The following is a 22,160-nucleotide window of genomic DNA, read 5'->3' on the forward strand; positions in this document are numbered from 1 at the left end:
GAAAAACAGAGAATTTTGCCGGCGCTTATATAACCGCTGGCATGCTACTCTGTATAGGGATGGGGAATGGAATTAAAAGATTCCAGAAAAGAGTTGGAGAAAAAAAGGATAAAAGTAAATATGAAATGTCCGAGTGGACCTGATACTAATATTTACAGGTGACATGGCGGGTAAGTTTAGGCTTTTGTATAGGAAGGATGCAATTTTTAAAGCTTTCCTATTTGACCAATTTCTGTCAGGTATTTGAACAATAAATCCAAAACCCGTCGCTGTTTTGAAGGGCCGGGCATTGGACCTAAGATGATCGGTAACGTTCATCTAAACGCTTCGTCTAACCGTGTCACAGAGCAAGAAACCTTCTTCCTCAGTGGACCGAGTTCATTCTTGTCGCCGCATGAGCACACGTGAAGTCTTGTCGTCCTATGACTGAGCCTACTGTTATACTGTGTATTGGCAGTCACGGTTTTGTTGCATGTCATTCGAATAAATTAGATATTCATATGACGTGGCTTATATTCATATGACTTGACGTTAAGACTCGCAGAGAGCGGTGCGGATCAGGTAGTAGCCGATATTATAGCATACATTAAGAGAAAACGTGGAGCTGAGCAGGCCATGTAATGCGTAGGGCAGATAACCGATGGATAACAACAGAGACGCCTGAGAGATCAAAATTCAGCATAGAAGTCTTTTATTGCAAAATGCTGAAGAAGATGTCCCGAATAACACGGCAACATGACCCGATGAAATCCCAATACTAATCTGATCAAAAACCTCGGTCTAAGAAGCAAGGCACTACTGACTAATGCCATAGAGCGAGCGATTAGAGCGAAGAAAATTCCGATGGGATGGCGTGAACGCAAGATGTGCCTCGTCTACAAAGGCAAAGATGATAGGGATAAGACTAGCTCGTACAGGCCGGTTACAGTAACGCCTGTTATATGTAGAATGGCAATGCAAGCCATAAAATTGGAACTGTCGAAGTGGGTGGAGGAAAATGATGTGCTGGGGGAACTGCACAATGGGTTCAGGACAGGCAGACGCTTAGAGAATAGTATGTTGGCGCTAACTCAGTGCATAGAGATTTCAGTTGCTCAGAATAGACATTTATCGACAGCATTCCTAGATATTAGAGGAGCCTACGACAACGTAAACAGGAAACTGCTATGGGATATTTTTAAACACGAAGGCATAGAGGACGATTTCGTGGAACTGCTGACGAAGACATATAGAGACAACCGAGTACAAGTTACGTGGGAAGGTCGAAAGGGTGATGAAGTGGTGGAAATTCACCTAGGACTGAAGCAAGGATGTCCTCTGTCTCCATTGTTGTTCACGCTTTATGCTATGCGCATAGAAAAACAACTCGAAAACAGTCAGGATTTGATTTATCATACATGCGTATTGGACAAATGGTACAATAGAAGGTCCCCGCGCCGATGTATACGGACGACATGGGGCTATTGGTGGACAATGCAAGAAGTGTACAGACACGTGTGAGTATTTGTGGCATCGCAACGACTAATCTAGGCCTCAAGCTTAGCCCAGAGAAGTCGGGAATCATGACCTTTTATGGAGAGACGAGTGACTAAGTGGTGTCGATTCAACGCCGAGTCATACCCATATTCAAGCAATATATACACATAAACGGAGGAAAGACCTACTCAAGCCGGCAGCAAGAGAATCCGAAAATAAAGGGGAAGCGGATCGCTGCAGTAATGAAACACATAGCACTGTGGGGCCACATTATGTATGAGGTGGTGCGTGGGATCTCGAAAGGAGTAATGGTGCCAGCGCAAACGTTCGCAAATGCCATTCTGTGCCTAAACTCGGATATCTTGTCGGGGTTGGAAGTTAACCAAAGATCGGTAGGCCTGTTGGCTTTGGGAGCCCACGGTAAAACCACAAATGGGGCAGTGCAGGGTGACATGGCCTCTTTTGAAGTCAGAGAAGCCCAGAACAAAATTAGTTTTGAAGAAAGACTCAGGAACATGGATCCAAACAAATAGGCACCTAAAGTGCACAAGTGTCTGCCCTTTAAAAGCGTGGACACAGAGTGGAGGAAGAGGGTAAGAAAGTTGGCAACCACGTACAGGGTGTTTGAAACTGTAAATAGACGACCAAGACTCGTCAGAAAGAAAGTGAGAGAAACAGAGACATCTAATGGTATGCAAAGAATGAAAACAAAAAGGACCACGGAGATTTACAAGAACGAGAAGAAACAAATCGGAAGGGAAAATCGGTACGATGACACAAAGGGAAGTGCCTTGCTATACGAGGCTCGAGCCGATTGCTGTAGGACAAAAAAAAAAAGAAAAACATACTGGAGCAAATATTCCCAACGAGATTTGTGTATGCTGCAGCAAAAATCAGGAGACCACTCAGCACATCCTAATGGTATCCGAAGGGATTCGCCGAGTGAGCCGTAGGTAACGTACACCTTAATACCAGAAGCGTTTAGGATTAAAGTGGACGGAAGCGTCAACCGGTCAGCAATAGAGATCAACATGGGACGTTTAGAGTATTGGTGAAAGAAAGCAGGGAAGAGATTCCTCCCTGGTCCTTTTACAATCATAGCTCATAGTTCTTTTACAATCATTGCTAGCGGTACAACGTAGATAGTGAAGAAAAGAAATCAAATAGATTTATACAAAATGCTAAATAAAAAATACTTATGTAGCGTACCTGATTAAATCGAGCAGGCTAGGTGACTATTTTTCACCGGACCGTCTCAAAGGGGACGCCATTAAATCATCAACATCGTTATCACCACGAACCTCAACAAGAGCGTGGCTGGGAACACCATCCTGTCGCTCGCTCCACCGTGGCAGGCGGCGAATGTGAACGCAGGCCGAAGCTGTTCTTACATCGTGCTACGTCAGAAGGCCGAACCGAACAATAAAACCGGTGACCCAGTGACCAGCTTCTACTCGCGTCCTGCACTCGCACGTCTGCCCTTTACTATAGCGGTGGGAGCCCAATGTTGCCTCGCGTGCGCACACGTAGGGTGTGACGTAGAGTGCAGTTAAGTGTTAAGGAAAAAATTGGAGGACGCTTAAGCTTCGCCTTTAACAGTGGAACGCCGATAGCATTCACAGATCCCTGACTGCTCCTCACGCTCCCCGGCAAATGGAGCGTATGTAACCGGAATGTTTACCAGAAAACGTTGGCCGCGAACTGTGGCTTTGTGGTAGAGACGCGGCCTCTTTCGTGGGCCGCGATGCGGCCGAGGCGAGCGCCAGCTGGAGGCATTGCAACGAACCGGGCGCGCCACCTCCGTGGCCCCCGAGACACCTACGCGCCGGAGGGCGCAAATGGCGGACGCCGGGGCCGGTCTGTGAATTGTGGAAACGCTGGAAAAGGGGTTCCTTTGAGTTTTCCCGTCTCAGAGATATGTTTTCTTGTATAGTCAAATTATCATACGAGAGCTATCATGTGTGTAGGTTCTCTGCATGTCGAATTTTATGACTTTTCCACGTGTTTTAGCTTGAGAAATTCAATTAGGTCAGTAAGTTCCTTGCATCACGTGGATGGCCTGGGTATGGGTGGTTCGAAAAACTTTTTTGCCCCAAATGATGTCCGGACGCCGTACGCCAACGAAGGACGCCGACGAGGGACGCCGACGCCGGTTTCTCTGCGACACGGGCTAGTAACGCTATCGCGTGAATACGCGATCGCTTCCCCTGTCCGCTGCAGAGGCGCCACCACCGGTGGGAACCAGTCTTACTGAGAGAGCAACTGAGGTCAAACAACGATGTTCTTTTATTTCTCTGAAGACATTTATTTTTCATCTGCAAAGAAAAAAAAATACATACGCATACATTCTCACTCGCACACACGCGCTCAAACAAAACGAACAGACTGAACAGTTGAGAAAGAAGCGTTCGCACTCCTCCACGTTGCCGCCATGACTTGGTCTCTCCTTCTCTATTTTTTTTTATATCTCTCAAAAATAGAGCTTTCACCGGTCGGTCCGCGCGCGTAGAGGAAGACGCTCGGGCGGTGCACCACGCATGTCGCCGAAAATTAACGTCTCCCGGCATGACTTCGCAGAGTGGCCTGAACGTGTCGTAAAACATTACCGCCGCGGGTAATGACGTCAGCAACCTGGGGAGAGAGTAAAGACAAAAAAAACGCCTTCTTTCTCGCATCTGCTGCGCTGCGTTAAAGGCACGCCGTCATCTGGTAGGCTGCTTGGCTCCTTGTAATACTTGACCCCTGGCCATCGCGCATCAGCGATCTCCTTACTGCGAAATGGTAATGCGATTGGAAGAGATTTTCCTAACGCTTAATGTTTTTTTTTTCAACAAGCGTTATCAGCAGACGCTGCCTCACGAAAATTGCCGTCTTTTAAATATTGGCTCACAAACCTTAAAACTCGCACGATAGCCGAGTTCAGCCTGGCCAGCCCACCTTAAAGAAAAGGTTTCTGCCATCGCTGAAGTTTCACACGCTTGCGGATAAATTCACTTGACAGAACTTTGCGAGAGCTTGCATAAAAAAAGAAAAATCTGTCTTTTCACTCGGCCTCGCAAAAGTTGCTTGACTTTGTGTTTTCTAAGCCTAACGCGGATGTTTGGCTCATCTGCGGATTAATGGAGTTGACACCTTTTTCACGAGCTTATTTACAGGAAATATCTTTTAACCCTGTCTCGCGCAAGTTATAATCTTCCTTATAGGTGCTTCCGAAGACTAGCGCTTCAAGGAGACCCTGTCGTCCAGCTCGCGTTGTTTCTCGAAACTCTTTGTCGGGGACCTGTCGCTGCTTTAGTCCTGCTTTCCTCATCAAACTTAAATATGACGGGCGATAGGACTTGTAAAAGAAAGAAAAACCCTGCTTCTTTCGTAGTCATAATGTTTAAGACAAGTTGCAAAGAGGTGGGAAAATTTTGATTACGTTCACAGCACAGAGACTCCTCAACGGAGCGATAGCAGACGTTGACGGCGCTCTTTGACGACACGTAGCCCTTATAAAGACATCGTGTTAAAATTTACGGGAATAAAAAAAGAGAAAATAAAAGAAGTGCAAGTGTTACATCATACGTTAAGCTAGATTGCAGAGACGCAAGATGATGAAAAAGTTGAGGTAAAAGGCATCTCAAAGGCATCTCAGGCGCAGCCTTTAGATAATTCGACGCTATGTACAGAAACAAAGACAGTTCGTAAAAGAAGCAGGTTAGTTCGGCTACACAGAATAAGATTACGCTGCGATTAAAAAAAAACATTACTGCCTTAGCATCAGTCTGCAAATGGCTCATAAAAGCTTTATTTTCCTCCTCTTTTACACACTTCCGTAGGTCGCGTGGCCGACAGATGCTGTCGAAATACTATAGTATCTTCACCCCAAGCAGAGCCCGCCGTCTCCGTCAAGTAGTGACCTTTTTTAAGCGCTCGCCAAAGTCGGCAGTGAGCTCGACGCGCTAATCGAGCGGCTTCGCATTCACAAACAAACAAAATCTAAAAAAAAGAAATCGGGGCTCGGTAAGATAAACTACCGGGGAAAAGTTAGCAGGACAGAGGAGGAAGTATAAGGAATGGGAAGGTTTCACCTTCGGGAAATAGTGCGAGCTTAAAGGAATCGCGGCGTCCGAAAGAGTAGTTCTCGGCCCGACAAGTCCACACCAAGTTCGCTCGCGCATAAGATACCTCGACGCAACGCCTAATGAATAAAAATGCAAGTTCCTTGTGCTATCGATGTCGCATCGTTGCACCGAATGCGTGGGGACTAGCCATCGTGATGCGCATAGAGGGGGCACGAAACCTGTAGTGCCACCGTAGCCACAAGACCTCGTCGAATCTTTTCTTCAACGACCAGCCAGGAAGCTTTCTCCCTGCGCCTGCGTGTGTTGCCGTGAAAGCTGCGGCTTAATTGCTGTGCTCAGTCGGTCGCACGGGCAGAAATAAAATGGCGGCGTTCTGCAATGCGCCCCCTTCTCTCGCGTGGCACTCTCTCAACACGTGATTTCATAGACAGTCCAACTATAGGCGTCACTATAAAGTGCACAAGTTTCGGGAATCTTTCCTTAAATCGGACAATGCGTCGCATGCGGCCTCGGGGAAAAAGTTATGCGCATGCTGCATGTGTTCTAATATTCCCTACACATGCGAGTTCCCTAAATTTGCGTCCCTCATTTTCGCCGTGGTCAGAGCAGTCATGGTGCGGGCATCACTTTTTCAGCCGGGTTGCAAATCTGAAATTCACGTTCATCGTGAAAGCCCGCATAGCATTCCCGCTCGAAAGCGATCGCAGACACGAGGTTTCTGCTCGAATCCGTAATCGAGCGCCGCAACTGAGCTGTTCATATTCTTACGTACGTGTAAAAGAAGTTTTTTTTTTGTTCGCTAAAGGGCAGCACAGGTTGCTTGCTTAGGCTAATAAGCACACATCTGCGCACCGGAGGATATGTCCGTGACGTCCCATTTTCCCCTTTCTGCTTTCACATCGCGTAAAGATGGCCAGTTCAGGAAAAAAAAAAGAGCAACAGAACTTGTCATCAGCACGGTTAAGTCGTTCTCTCAGGCCTCGGCGCCGCAGGATTCGGCGGCGCCCCTGCAGAACGCTTAACGCGTTTGCGTGTGTGTCCGCGCATGCGTGTGTGTGTGTATGTGCGTGCACCGGAAGAAGAAGGGACGGCGAGGAAACAACAGTCTTCACACACACACAGCGAGGAAGGGAAGAAAGAAAAAAAAAAAAAAGAGGGACCGTGGAGGAAACGAAACAACAAACAACGTAACAAAACGATCGGGGCACTCGAGAGTCTTTCTCCACGTACGGGCATCGTTCCTCGCGAGACACCGCGTCTTCTTCCGCGTCATCGTCTTCGTCGGCTCTCTTGAAGACGATCGAATATTTCTTTTTGACACACACACACTCTCACATACGTCGCCGGAGAGTGGGGGGGAAGACTCTTGCGAGCTAGCAGCCTCTCGGAACTCTCGCCTCCACTGCCGAGCTCAGTGGAGACGCACGTTGACCTTGCGCAGGCCGTGCTGCAGGAACGGGTTCTGCGGCCTGTCTTCCTCCGCAATGACCAGGGACTGGGCGTGGGGCGCCGTGGCCGGAGACGCCGGCTCGCTGCTGCTGCCGTCGGTTCCGTTCTCCGGTTTGGACGGCGTCGACGCCGGCGTGGACGTTGTCGAAGAAGGGGCACTAGACACCGGCGTTGCGGGACAGCTCAGCGTTGCCGTCAAGGGTTTAGGCCCGAGGGACCTGGGGAAGGAAAAAAATTAAATTATGGGGTTTTGCGGGTGCCAAACCCACTTTCTGATTATGAGGTACGCCTTGGTGGAGGACTCCGGAAAGTTCGAACCACCCGAGGTTCACCTGAATCTAAGCACACGGGTGTTTTCGCATTTCGCCCCCATCGAAATGCGGCCGCCGTGGCCGGGATTCGATCCCGCGACCTTGTGCTCAGCAGAGCCTAACACCATAGCCACTGAGCAACCTCGGCGGGTCTGGGGAAAGTAGATGCTCGGAATCACTCGCCGCTCTTTAAGAAGTTTGCATCGATAATCGCGACGTCATCGTCACGTCTGGCTATGGTTGGTTTCAGACATCAGGCGCAATGCTGTTGAGGCTACAGTGACTTTTTTGTTGTTGTTGTTTTTTTTTGCAGTGGCTGTGCTCACACTTAGAAATGGTTCGATGTCTTTTGAGCAAAACTGTCCGAAACGGTTTTTTATGTAGGCTCAGTATTGAATAAAAAAAAAGCTTTAATCCTTAAAAACACGGAAACTGTGGTGTACGGCTGCTAACGTGTTGTTTTGGATCAATTTTGCTTTTCGTTGTTTTTGTTTTCGGGTTCTTATTTGCAGCCAGTCGCGGCAGCTACACATGTGCATGCTCGCGCGAGCGAACGCCCTTGGCGCAGCGAAGCACTGACGGAACGGTCAGCGAAGAATTGACGGAATACGCGGTGTCATATATTGTATCGCCGAACTTCTTGCGTAGCATTCACATCGTGGCGCCTGATGTCTGAAGCGGAGTATAGTTAAATTCAACGATCCATTTGCCAGCTCTAATTTGGCTGTGTACCATTGTGAACAGCCGGTCAATCATTACAAAGCAGAACAGCTGATATTATGTAAGCGTCATATCTCGCTATCTCAAAGCAACAGTCCCTTCATAATTGCTATATCTTCGCATGATGAAATGAATAAACCCATGGTTAGCGCCGTAGTCGATGAGGTCATATCGGCCATCATAATGTCACCGTCATGCCATACCTGGACATTTGCCGTCCACAATCCTGGCTGGTGCACATAAATGAATCGGTTCACGTTTGTGCGAGCCAAATGTTCATGAACAGTGAGTGTTTTGTCAGCAAGAATCAAACTAGTTTAAGTCTGCAACTAATGTGTGACCAACCCAACCCGGCTATTCCAAATGAACAATAGTTTTGCCATTTCCAACCTTAGCTGCTTATGATGGACAATTCCTAGGTTAGCACCACTTTTGGTTGCTTCCATTGACAATCATCCATAAACGCAGATTCGCGGTCTTGGCTAGTTGACAGAAACAGTTGCTTTGTGGACACAAAACTCAACGAAACAGTCAATGTGACCAGGACCGTTGAAGTGCTTGGCGAAGCTGTAACCTGGTGCGACTGTTTGACACAGCCTCAAATGGGCCTGTCTTGAAGGCGTGCGTTTAAGTTCACAAGATGTCGGTGACTACGCAAACTCACGATCATGTTGGTAATGCATAGCGAAGAGAAAGATTCAGCTTTTGGGTAGGCTGATCGGTCAGCTACGCAATGAACGATACCCGGGCATTTAAAAGCGTAACTGGCTTCGCGCATATCTTGCCAGGAGCAATACGCACCTGCTGCTTGGTAATGTAGCGTCGCCATTCTTCATGAGAAGCTGACGTTTCCAAGCAGGCACTGATGTCCATTTCTTCGCTTCAGCCTCTCTCTGTTGAAAAGAAAACAAAGCGGCATAAGAACACTGATGCGACGAGTCTTGATGCAAACTCACGCAAGTTAAGTCCATGTTTGTGCTCTTAGTTCCTGCTATGGTTGAAGGAACAACCCCTTTTCTCTTAAGTTGTAGTTTGAGACAGAACATTCGCCACCGTATTCAAAGAGGTATCGCGCAGCCCGCTACCCCTTTTCCTCCGGCTAACCTTGGTAAGCACATATGTCACGTTATACCAGCGAAAGCTCGCTCCTTCAACGAGTAAATTGGTTTATGGCTACAACTTAACGGGTTTTTCCCCAGTTCATGACGAGGTCTTCATTTGTTATACGAGAGTGCTTGCTTTATCTAACTTCGCCACATAATAAGTCTGCTTATCCCATCTTGTTTCCACCTAACAAATCATCAGCATCGTATGCATGCGTACCTGCCCTGCACATCTGCACCTTGTTCCTTGTCAAGGCTATATATGTCCTGTGCTCTGATGAAATGACACGTCTTGAAGTGATGCAGTTCTTCAAGACAAAAAAAATCTACACGTACATTTACGGCTTGAAAAAGAAAACGAACAAAGATAGACCTGCTAGTCAGATCGTGACGCGTTGACAGTGGGGCTTGCATCTGCAATGTGTGTATGCACGAATTAGACTGCCGCCACCTTCGAATGTTATGGAAGGTTTGTCACTGCTCTTTTTTTGTTGAGCTAGTTCATAAGGCCTCCTTGTTCGTTGTCTTTGGACATGTACAGACCGTCTGTCCTACGTAACACTCAGCGCCTATCTCGCACGTTATATGGACAAACCCCGATTCATCGTCCCTGCCGACTGCCGGGACAGAAAATACAGCTAACGGTCAAATGGTTAACGGACAAATACCTGCAGCGCCTCCTCTGCCTCCTTCCGCGCCTTGTCTGCCGCCTTCTTGGCGAGCATCTGGCGCTTCCAGGCGGGGATGACGCAGCCGTTGTTATCCTTCTCGGGTATCGTGTCCACGAAGTTGGTCGCCTTTATCTGCTGCAGAAGCTCCTCGGCTTTCTTCTTCTCCTGCGAGAAGAATGGTGGGTTCACGCCTCCGTGACTCAGCAAGAACGTCCCCGTAAGAGAAGCCATCAACGAGACGCACCTGGCACACATGGCTACAGCAAGACGTCGACGGAAGCCGTTTCGCGCGGCGATTAGTTCAGCTACGTATTATAAAGGCAAACTTCCGCGGACGCGTGGTGTTTGTTCTTCGATTCGGGCCGCGCCCCCGAAGGTTCTGCCAAATATGAGCAGACATTTAGCGTACGGATTACGCCTGACAGCAAAAGGCCTCATATTCTCATATTTCTTTCATTCCGTTTTGAATTTCTTTCTCGAACTCCGAATTTAAAAACGACCTAGTGGTACGTATTCTTATACTGAATTTTTAGTTTGTCACTGAGTATACTAATCCACGCAGCAGTTTCTATTGCTTTGTGTGCCAGAGCGAGATCACACTCGTTACATTTTGCGTGAACGTGTTTAGCACCAAAAGCGCCGAAGACAAGAGCACACATCAGCGCAAACCGCTTGCATTAAATGATCCTTTTGTATTATTCTTGAGAACTTACTCAACCTCTGCCAGATGTAGACAACACCTGTGAAAGAAAGAAAGAAAGAAAGAAAGAAAGGAAGAAAGAAAGAAAGCTTTAAGGTGGCCCTGATTTACAAAGAGTGCACCTTGTGTCAGGGCCAAACGTGAGTGGCCCGTCCTTTCTTCAGCCTTGATAAAGAAACGGACCGCCGCTATTTGCACCGTTTTATTACCAGGAAGCGCACTACAGAAACGAAAAAAAAAAGAATCATGCAATATTCTTTTTGACGCTCTCCGGTTGTGTGTCAATGCCGCCCTCAAAGGGTGTAGAAACTGCGGTTACACACATACGAACAGTAAGTACTTCACAGCCATGAACGAATCACGTTCGCTTATATCACTATCAGCTGAAAGCCAGGCAAGATAAAGGTATACTCGAAGGTGCGCAGGAAAGTTTATCGCGTACAGAACAACACGGTACATGAATCTACTCACCTTGGCTGCCTAGTATTTATTATAGGCACTTCTCGGAACGTGTACCTCACTTTGAACTGTGTCCTCGGCGCTATACGCTGACTCTCTGCTGCTTCTGTTAGCCAACTATAGACATGGCGCGGCCTTTTGAAAAGGAGCTGGAATCTTCGACCGTGAAAGCACAAGTGCTAGTTCATTCGCTGTCCGCACACTCTTTATCTACACAGAGGTCTATAAGCCGCGAGCGGATTCTTTCTGACACAGGCCTGATGTAATACAGTGTAACCTCGAATTCGTAAACCAGGTGCGTCATATGTTTTACGACGTGTCTTGGGCGTGATACCTCGCGCCGCGCGATAACGAGGATGCGTGCCGACGCCGCGTAGTGCGCCGATGATGTAACAGAAATACTGCGGAGATTAAGGCGCAGGCATCGCGCTGTCCAAAATACAGGCACCCCAGGGTTATACACCGAAATTAAGCAACAAAGCTAACCATGTGGTTCCCGCTTAAGACTACACTGAGCGATTCGAATATATTGGCGATTCGGACAGCTGTATCTTTTTTTTTTGTCCGTTTGTTTAAACCTTCAGAATATTCACTCCCGCTGCACTGCGACGGCCTTTAGAAAGCTTTAGAACTGCAGGGCAGTTGGCGTAGCATTGTCGGAGATAATACAATGCAAATTTCAACGCAACTGTTTCGCAAAGCAGGCATTTCCCTACTATAGTAAGAAGACTATAGCGTTCGTGTTATTCTCCTCTGTCTTGCGTGCACGCAAGCTGGCAAGCATGCTGGCACCGCTTGACTATAGAATACTTTAGCCTACCGCGATACGCAGCCCCGTGGAACATTGCTATAGCGTGGATCGTGACAGCTCTCGTGATGGAGACGAAATTTGTGCGCCGAAGTCGATGCCCTGCTTAGCAGCATGCGTAACAAGATCGCTGCTGCGATTCGCTCAAGAAGTTGTTCAGCGTAAGTTTTGTTCAGCGTTCCTCCGGGACGCTCAACGTACATGTCGCTGGGCGACGGTCTTCAAAACCCTCGCAGCCGCCTTCCACGTACCTTTTCCTCCTCGAGCCTCTGTCGCTCTTCCTTGAGCTTCCGCACGCCGTGCACTCCCTGGGTGCCGATGGACTGCTTCAGCTCCTCGATGATGGTGCTCTTCTGCTCGGCCAGCGTGCTGCACGGGCTCTTCTGGAGCAGGACGCACCGCTCTGCGAGAAACGCGTGTTGAACGCAATGCATGCCGTCGTCTCAAGCAAGGCTGGTGGTGCGCCGTAGCAATTCGGCCGCGCTCTGTGATTCGGAATGCACTAAACAAGCCTGCTGTTACGAAAGCGCGTACGCGCACGTGTGCCGTTGCTTATTGACCGATATTTAGGCACGTTTGCGAAAGGTTTCTTCTCGCCTTATCAAAGTGGAGAGGGCACGCAGCGCTGATGAGGAGAGGAGGTTATACGCCGGTGCGTAGAGGGGCTACAGGAGGCAGTGGGGAGAGAGAAAGTCACTGCAGAAAAAAAATAAGGCCCTTTGAAATTTGCCGAGAAGTGCGCGCTAAAGGGCTGTAGAAAATAGCGCCTCTTCCTTTCCACGATCACTATATCTTTCTTTCTGGAAGTTTTGCAGTCGAGAAGAGAACGAAGGAAAGAGCCTGTTAAGGGATTAGGGTGCCTCGATGCGCACCTCCTGCCCCGTTCTCATTCTGCCGTCGCCACTGCAAAACACTGAAAATCCATTATCACTGACAAGCTAAATGTTAACTTATATGACCATAAACAGCAAGATAAATACTTCTTCGGCAGGCACACGCAAAAAAAAAAAAAGGAAAACCGCTTTATTCTAAAAAAGAGAGCCCTGATAGCACGCGCCGCGACGCAAATCTCTAGAGAATTAAGCGTGACCACACAGCTAGTGCACTAAGCTTCGTTTCGGCGCATCGACGAGATGTGAGGGAAGCACGCGCTACGAACCGTAATCACCAGGTCAAAATAAGAAAGATGCTTTGGCTTGCAAGTGGCGAAGAGCGCGAGACGTCAGAACTACGTCAGCAGCTGACGTTTCTTGCGCACGTGACATTCTGCGCACCTCGAGCGCCCAGTTTCAGTTTTCCAGCGAACGAGTGAGAAACCTTCTCATGCTGCAGTACCTATAGGAGAAGGACTTTCCGCGTGATTTGGAAACCGATACGATATCCCGTCGCCAGTAGCTACTAATTTTACATTGTCACTGTAGTCACGTTACTGCGTTAATTGAATATATTAATCCCATTTAACTAATTAGCTAGAAAATTATAACTCACAACTTGCAATTGCTTTCCAATGACTACCACTCCCGATAATCCGGTTTCTAAACTAAAAAGGTTCGATTTTTAGCACTCGATTTGCAGACATTTTTGGCTGCCTTCGAAAAAAAAAAAAAAAACACGCGACTTAAGCAACACTAACAGACAAAAAGAAGGGGGCCTGCAATTGTCTCCCGAATGTGACATCATGTCCACTCTAGATCAACTTGAGAGCCAAGCATTTCTGTGGTGTAGAAAAACATTGAGCCGTAGAAATGGGGGGGGGGGGGGGGGGGGGGGAGCCTACCTGCTTGACGATTGCGCTTCAACTCGTAGGTCGACAACAAATCTTTATTTCGCCTGACTCCGCGACATCGGCGACTCGAGATAAGAACTGTTGCCACAATAAGGGCTGACTACCTCTCTCGATATATCTTTCTCTCTTTCAGTTCAGTATCAGTGTGTGCAGGCAGGTCATGCCAGAAATACGAAATAACCGTGCAATATTTAACGAAAATAAGTTTTGCACATATCATCAACGGAGATGGATTCATGAAATGAAAAGCTAGAATTTATCCGCAGTACGAAGCTGCAAAAGAACAAAATCTCTTGGAGAATTACAACGCTGCAATTTTTCAAAAAAATTGTCCCTGCTCACAGGCTACGCAGGTTAAGGCCACATCCTTCTACGTGGCAGCCACTGTAGTATGTGCTGGCCTGGTTATCTAAGCCAGTAGACGATTGCGCTGGAAAGGCGTTGTTGCCAGATTCGATCGCAGACTAGCTAGAAAAAGAAGAAAGTTATAAACTAACTTCAGAAAGAGGCATTTTACAGCCGCATACAATCGGTGTCGTATGATGCTGACGGTTTTGCCAGCTGCGTTGCCTATACCGACAGGAAGATCTGTAACTGCCAAGACACAGTGGTCGAAAATGTCGCACCATTGTGCCCCGCACTACTGCACTGACTCACCCAACGTGCTTGGCTTGTCCGTCCTCTTGAGCTGAACGTTCTGCAGCTGCTCCTTGGTGATAGAGAAGGCACCGCCGTTCGGCTGAGGGGAACATGGCGTCGACGGAATGGACCGCGGCAGGCTGTTAGTGCTGCAGCTGCTGCTGACGTCGCCGTTCACAGCCGAACCGTTGCTGTGAATCTTCTCTTCGCAGAGCGAGGGCGTGGGCGAGTCGTCTCCGTTCACGCTGCCGCTGCTGACGCTGCCGCCGCACAGGCTTCCGTTGCCTGCTTTCGTTCCGTTGAGGCCGCTGAGCCCGTTGTACCCGAGGCCGTGACCGTTGGTACCATTGTGCGGGCTGCCCAGACCGTTGAGTCCGTTGAGCGCTTTGGCGACACTCGCGATGCTTGCGGTCAGTGGCAGCGTCATGGAATGTGCGTTGGCGGCGTTCTGGGCGGAAGCCGCCGGAGGAGTATCGATGACCCTTCCCAGGGGCCTCTTCGTCGCGACGCCGTTTTCGAGCTTCGAGTCCTTGTTTGTCAGGTGCGGCTTGGGCTTGTTGGACACCGTCTTGAGGTACTCGGAAGGCTTGAGGTTCGTGTCCGAGTCCGGCGGCTGCATGAACATGGGCGGAATGAAGGGCACGGGTCTCTCGAACAACCTCGGTAGCGTCCTCTCTTCGCTGAGCGTGGTGCTCACGGAGGACGCCGTCTCGTCCGCGTCCGCGTTCGACGATGTCTCCGAGCGGCAGCAGTCTCCGCCGTTGCTGGTGCCCAGCGACCCGGGTCGTCGTAGCGTGCTCTCCGTGGACCGGATGTCGAAGCTCTTGGGCAGCGGCGGTGGAGGCGGGGGCGATGACACGGCTGTACACAAGGGCGGTGGCGGCGGAGGCGGTGAAGGCGTTGCGGGTGATGACGTGGAGGTCGTGGAGGAGGTAGAAGTGTCTGCGGCCTGCGTCACCGGCCTGAGTGACTTGACCAGCTTGTCCTCCTTGTAGGTGGACACCGTGCAGATGGTCTCGTAGTCCGAATCACTGCTGCTGCTGCTTAGTTCGGCGAGGGACGCGTCACTGGCGCTGACGGAGGCTGCAGGCGTCGGTGCGGGAGGGAGCTGAAGCGGGGGCGTGACCAGCGACATCGTGGACGAAGCCTTCTTCATGCCGTTCTCGAAGGGCTTCTTGACTTGGCCGCGGGGCTGGCTGGGCGACGACGTGGCGTGGCCCGACGACGTCTGGGGCTGCGACTGCTGCTGCTGTTGGTGGTGCTGCTGGTCAGCGTCGAGGAGGTCGGCCAGCGAGGAGCACTTGTTGCGCAGCGGGGGAGACGCGTACGGCATGTCGCGAAGCAGCGCGGACCCAGGTGTGGGCCGAAGAAGCGCCTGCGACGGAAACTGCAAAAAAAAAGGGATTCGTCAGTGCACTGAAAACTGTCAATTCAGCAAACTCGGCGCTCTTCTCGCTCACTCCTCCACCCGCTCACTGCGCTGTTTATTGCTTTCATTGAAGTTATGGTTGATGGCGGCGAAGCACGATTTCTGCCTTCTAATGAGTAAACTACTTACAAAGGTAAAAAATACAAAAAGAAAATAAATTATCCTGTTGAAAAGGTCAATATGCTGCATAATTGCCATATGCTATAATCCGATATGAAACATATATGATCCCACATAAAAATCTGTTTTTACCACATGATGTGTTTCCCATAGATATGTCCATGTGATGTTATCGGATATAGTCGGCATGAGGAAAACGTTTTTTTTTTTTTTTTTAGAAGGGGGGAAGAAGGCGCTTGATCGCACGCCGAGGCACAGAAACGAGGGACTCGAAAGACATGGAGGAAGAACACGACAGTAACGCGAATAGCTTGCAGACGCGAATGGCTTGTGGACAGTTAACCTCCTATGAGAAAAACGAGGAAAAACGAGGCGCGCGCCTTCGTACAATACCGCTAAGGTTCCTTCAAATAGCTGATTTCGTGCAAGAATGCGTTCATTCTGCTGAGATACATGCATCTATAGAACAAGGAAGCCCCTAGCAAAGTGAACTCCACAAGTAGCGCGAGATTGACGTGAACGTACTATATTATGTAGCACGCGAGCTCTCAGTAACCAACTAAAATATGGCGCGCACAATTACTCCGGCCAAAGCAGTTGAGAGCCCTGCCGTTGTATTAAGAGCTCGCATTAGGGGTTTCGTACCTTGAGATCAGAGGTATAGCCGCGTGCACCCCCTTACTTACCTTCGGCGTGTCGCTGCTGCCGTTGCCATTGGAACAAATCGGCGACCGAGGAGAAGACGTCTTGGAGACGGGCTTCAGCATGGCAGGGGAGGGAGTGGTCCTGCTGTTGTTCTGCACTTGCTGCTGTTGGTGCTGCTGTTGGTGCTGCTGTTGGTGCTGCTGTTGGTGCTGCTGTTGGTGCTGCTGTTGGTGCTGCTGTTGGTGCTGCTGTTGCTGCTGCTGTTGCTGCTGCTGTTGCTGCTGCTGTTGCTGAGCCGGTGGCTGTGCTGCTGAGACCGGCTGATGCGCCGGCTGCTGAGGCGCCGGCGAGTGCTGCTGCGGCTGCAGTGGCGGCAGCGGCGGCGGCGACTTGCACTTCATCTGCGAGCTGTGGAAGATGGTGGTACGTCCGGCCATGTCGTCGTCCTCTTCGGGGTCGTCGGGACCCCCGGCCACCGACGAGGCGCACGAGGCGACGTCCGGAGAAGGCGCCTTGCGCCTCGCGCTCTGCGGCGTCAGGGACGCGGCGTCCGAATCGCGCTTCTCGCTGCAGTCCTCCTCGAGCGTCGCGTCGTCCTGGCAGATGCCCTCGTCTGTGCTGGCGTTCGAGTCGGACGAGCTGCCGCCGCCGGCGCCCTTGGACTCCTCGGTCTTGGCGCTGCTGCCGAAGCTGTCAGCGTTGCCGGAGTTGTCGTGCACCTCTGCAGTGACTGCAAACAGAAGAAAAAATGCAGGAGGTGCATTAGGGAAGAGATTGGGAAAACGCACGCGCATAGACGTCGAGTATCAACCGCACCTGGCCCGCTTACATGGAATCGGAGACGATGCGTGCGACCAGAGAGCTTCCAGACTTAGAGGCCTGACCATCATCTGCTAATTTATGAATATTCAGTAAAGCTATTTTTCTCTCTTCATGGAATGTAAGCTCTAGGCATTCATAAATAGTTCATTGATCATGTACGAACGGATGTACAGCTAGAGGTGACATACTCCATTTGAATTCTCTATGGTTAGTCTATGTCTCGAAGTGCGAAATGCGAAAGTTCCTGCATAGTAAGGTTCCGTTGGAGGTCAAAGAAAGTTTTCTGACCATAATTAGTATATCCTTCTCCTCACGTTCTCTCATTTGGTGATCTATCTATCTATCTATCTATCTATCTATCTATCTATCTATCTATCTATCTATCTATCTATCTATCTATCTATCTATCTATCTATCTATCTATCTATCTATCTATCTATCTATCTATCTATCTATCTATCTATCTATCTATCTATCTATCTATCTATCTATCTATCTATCTATCTATCTATCTATCTATCTATCTATCTAAACAAACAAACAAACAAACAAACACTGTGCGTCTACAGAACGCACAGTAAGAAATGATAGGATCTGTGACACACGACACGTGAACAAATATATAGTGAATACCTCCTCCAACTACGGCTGACTTCACGGGGAAAGAGCCGGTGAGACTGAGAGAATATAACTAGTCTGCCAAGCCTATTTATTTATTTTTTGCACCTTTTTAGAGAAGTAAGCTGTTTTCAGGTATTTTATGTGCAATAACGATTTCGCGCTTGCTCATCGGTTCACATACGCAGAGCGCTAGACGGCCCGTGAACTTCGCTCTGCACAGCTGCCTGCGTGCTTCGATTTCCGCCGGCGATGACAGCTGATGTGCAACACAGTCGAGGCAACAGAGGAAGTAGACACAAGATATGGTCCAAGCGTCAATAAGCGTAAAATTGGACTTGGTGCTCCTGATAAACTGATGAAGCAGGATATAAGCTGACGAAGGAGGACAAAGTCCAACGTTATGCTGATGGACAGCTTCGAACACGAACGCGATGCAAGTAAACATAGGATAGATCAGGCGTCCTGGAGCTCAATATTTCGTGCGTCATGCGACATCGTGAAAACTCAGTCAAACGTTTACAACAGACAGACCCATGCACATCGTTATGCTAGCCCAGTCTCGCACGTAGAAGAAGGAGCACAGACGTACGCGTTTCACGTACACGTACACGGTATGCGAACATTTATACGGTTCACGATGTCGTACTGTCTAGCCTCCGTCTTCGCTCTTCGAGTGGATATGACAGCGTAACGTTTACCATCTGTCGACGTAATGGTCCTGACTTTGCACTATGCTGTAATCTCGTCATCGCCTCGTCCACAGCATGCCCCCAACATCCGTCTACGCAATTATTCCCCAGACAAGCCACAGTAAGCTCTTCATTCCGCATGTTAGGAACGCACCTGTCTTGAACATTGTTGTTTGATCACTCATTTCCACTTTCTGTTCACATCTCACCTTCTGTTCATGTCGTTCATTTTTTAACTGCATGGCCTACGAGCAGTACCTCTCTTCCTTTAACCTCTTGGAGACGCTAGATTCTGGAGTTAACCACGAACAGAGTTGGCATAGGGGACAAGGTTGCTTTTGAATACAAGTTAAAGCCGGTGTTTGCGCTCTGGAATCTTTGTTCAAGTCTCTTATGTACGATGAGCTGTCTTTTCTAAATATACTTAACAGCAAATTAAAAAAAAATGAAATGATGGGAAAGATACTAAAAGCTTCAGAAGGCTATAACGACGACGACTACCGTCTTTGTGGGCCTCTACTCACGAATGCAGTCACAGGCCCAAACGTCCCTCCCTTCAGCTGACTGTGTTGATGCCATCGCCGCGGATTCGAAGCGCTCACGGTGTTGTGACCTCGGCCCGTGCGGAGGCACACAGAACAGTCACAGTGGCGCCGGTTAAGGACATCGCGGAAACAGCTGCGACTCGGCTCAGCATGCGGATAGCCCGTGTTTTTGAAAAGCACTGACATGCACCGGATGCGTGCTCGCAGCATACACTCGTCCAACGTGCAAGTTCATAGCACGCATGGCTGCCCTAGTGAGCTCTAGCGAGGGCTCGGCGAACTGTTGCGCCAAGCAAAAAAAGTAAAGGCCGTCCGCATAAAACTGACACTGTAGTGACTTGAGATAGCATGTCTCTCTTTTACGCATGATGCCGCTGAGTCAGCCACAGTAGTTTACTGGGCTTGGGATTAGCGAAAACGCTGAATTCTAGTGAATGGTTAATTAATGAGTGAGTGAGTGAGTGAGTGAGTGAGTGAGTGAGTGAGTGAGTGAGTGAGTGAGTGAGTGAGTGAGTGAGTGAGTGAGTGAGTGAGTGAGTGAGTGTGAGTGAGTGAGTGAGTGAGTGAGCGAGCGTGCGTGCGTGTGTGCGTGCGCGCACGCGTTCGTGCGGTTGTGTGGGATTATATTACACTAGACAAAATGGTGTTGAACGCCTATATCTAATATCAGCAGAGGCGAGGTGCCTTAGACCTGGGCTCTACTGACAATGAATGCTACGCGAGTGAATTCTCTGGAGCGAAGCGCTGTTATCAGCGATAGAAGCCCGCAGACAAATACGAAGAGATAGCAGGGGAGCATCGGCGCTCTGGCTTTTTCCTTTCTACCACGTGCGCTTTCAAAACATGAACGATTGCAGCCAAGGTATTGGCATATAGGTTGTGCAGCTGCTGCCAACGATTGAGCCGCGGAGAATAAGAAAAGACTCTGGAGAGACTGCGAACAAACCTACAGGGATTGTGTTGCTCCTTCTTTGCGATGTGGCTCTAATAATGACAGCCGGCGCCGGCCTCAGTCTTTTACCGTTTTCCGCGCTACTCTTCTTTCTTTTTTTATTCCTTTCACTCCTGACCGCTGCATGTATGCTCCCACTTGTGCAGTTCTCGCTAGCAGCTGCTGCGCTGACTCATCCTGCTGTCGTAATCACTCCGACGGCTTTCTTCGAGCGCCATCGACAACGTCGCTTTCTTGTTTTTTTCTGTTCGTGGCCGCTAATGTGCTCGTGTTCTATACCTAGCACTCGAGGAAATATCAATTTAATCGCCTCGTTGATTTGCTAAACCAGCGGCAGAGGTGGGTTTCACGAAAGAGGTGACGACATGCCCTTCGTCGCCGTTATATCGACGTCGCGCAGCCCTCGAATGCGCCAGCCGATCGCCCCCCCCCCCCTCCCCTCCCCACCCCTTCCGACAGTCCGTCTAAAACAGGGTCATCATTTTTAAAGTTTTGCGGAAACATTAAAAATCGCCTGTGGTAGACATCGTAATTCTTGCCGTTGAGCTGGATTACTCGAAGAGGCGGGCTTTACTGTACCGAGAAATTGAAACAATCACTAATTAACTTTTTACTTAATTACATTGCGGCACCAATTTCAATTTACGAATTGTAGCCAGCCGGTGAGTTTTCAGGACGCATACGCTTAAAATGAATTTCCAGGATGAAACCGAGATATTATTTCCCGAAGTGTAGGACGAAATACACGGGCGCTGCAGTTACCCTCGTGCTTAAATGCATGAAGAGAATTTTGTTAAAGAAGTAAGTGGACCAGCACTGCTTTATTTCACGGCGAGTTTGATTGCGCATATCTCCAAACTGGTACAATTCTGGAAGTCCATTCCAAGTGGACACGTCTGACAAACTCGCCGGCTACAATTCGTAACATGCAATAAGTGGCGTAAAGTAATTAATTAGGAAGTAAATTGTGACTTTGATTAGTTGAATATGTGTTTCGATTTTTCGCACATATAATGTCCGCCTTTTCGAGCAATATGGCTCAAGAACTAGAATTACGCTATCTGCAACAGGCGTATATATAAAAATAAAAAAAAGCTTAAAAATGATCACACCGTTAGTCATGCGTCGAAGCGCTAGACGTTAGTTATGTAACGCCAAAAGTGACTTTTCCACTCAAACGACACGGGCAGAATTACGGCCGCTAGCACGCCAGCAATATAAACGCAGCTTGCAGCTCTATACGGAGACTGAAAGCTTTGGAATTAGGTCACGTAGCTAAATTCTCACTACTTCGATGAGAAAGGCAGAGAGATCCTAAAAAAGGCGAAATGCGCGGCGGTTCACCAAGAGAGCGTCAGTTTAACTAGCCCTGAAAAAAAAAATAAAGTTCAAGGCTTTTACGTGCCAAATTACGATATGATAATGAGGCAAGCTGCAGCAGAGAGGACTCCGTGTTAATTCGGCCACCGAAGGGTCGTTTAACGTGTACCCAAGTGTAAATTTTACGAGCGTTTTGTACGTTTCGTTTCCATCGAAATGTGACCGCCTCGGCCGCGGTATAGACGTAACCCCGACATCGTGCTCAGCAGCGACACGCCGTATGCCCACTGAGCCACCGTGGCGGGAAGGAAAGGTGTGGTTCCGGGAGCCTGTGCACGCACATGGTAAGCAACCGCGTGCTCAAGCGTATAGTCACCGCGCACACACGCGCGCCGCATATACAACGAAAAATCGATGGGACGTTATGCAAACAAGGTTCATCATCGTCATCACTGCAGGACAAAGGCCTCTCCCAGCCATCTACAACTGGTCCGGTGCTTGCGCTAGCTGACTACAACGTGCGCCTCCAAATTTCCTCATTTCGTCACCCCACCTAATTTTCTGCCGTGCCTGACTGCGCTTCCCCCTTCCCTTGGCACCTATTCTGTAAATCTAATGTGGCCCGCCGGTGATCTACTCGACGAATTACTTGGCCTGCCCAGCTTCATTTTTTTCTCATGATGACGAGTATCGGCTATCCACGTTTTGCTTTCTGATCAACACCGCTCTCTTCCTGTCTCTTAAAGCCACGCCTAACATTTTAACGTGTTATCGTTAAGGGCCCCCGTGTGCAGAAAATCCGGTGTCGCTGTCGGCGTCATCGTCGCC

At 49.0% G+C, this 22,160-nt stretch overlaps 1 protein-coding gene across 1 annotated transcript in view; it reads right to left on the reverse strand.

Annotated features, from left to right (window-relative positions):
- Positions 1-3,757: 3,757 nt before the first annotated feature.
- Positions 3,758-22,160, reverse strand: part of LOC126520829 (uncharacterized) — a 51,423-nt gene continuing 33,020 nt past the window's right edge. The window contains exons 2-7 of the mRNA XM_050169621.3: positions 16,425-17,113; positions 14,208-15,576; positions 12,016-12,167; positions 9,795-9,962; positions 8,825-8,916; positions 3,758-7,210 (exon numbers count right to left, since the gene is read on the reverse strand). Coding sequence (XP_050025578.2) covers positions 6,955-7,210; positions 8,825-8,916; positions 9,795-9,962; positions 12,016-12,167; positions 14,208-15,576; positions 16,425-17,113 — 2,726 coding nt within the window. The 3' untranslated portion in view covers positions 3,758-6,954. The remainder of the gene's footprint in view (positions 7,211-8,824; positions 8,917-9,794; positions 9,963-12,015; positions 12,168-14,207; positions 15,577-16,424; positions 17,114-22,160) is intronic.

The sequence above is a fragment of the Dermacentor andersoni genome, chromosome 3 (assembly GCF_023375885.2).
Source record: "Dermacentor andersoni chromosome 3, qqDerAnde1_hic_scaffold, whole genome shotgun sequence".
In the NCBI taxonomy this organism is placed as follows: Eukaryota; Metazoa; Arthropoda; class Arachnida; order Ixodida; family Ixodidae; genus Dermacentor; species Dermacentor andersoni.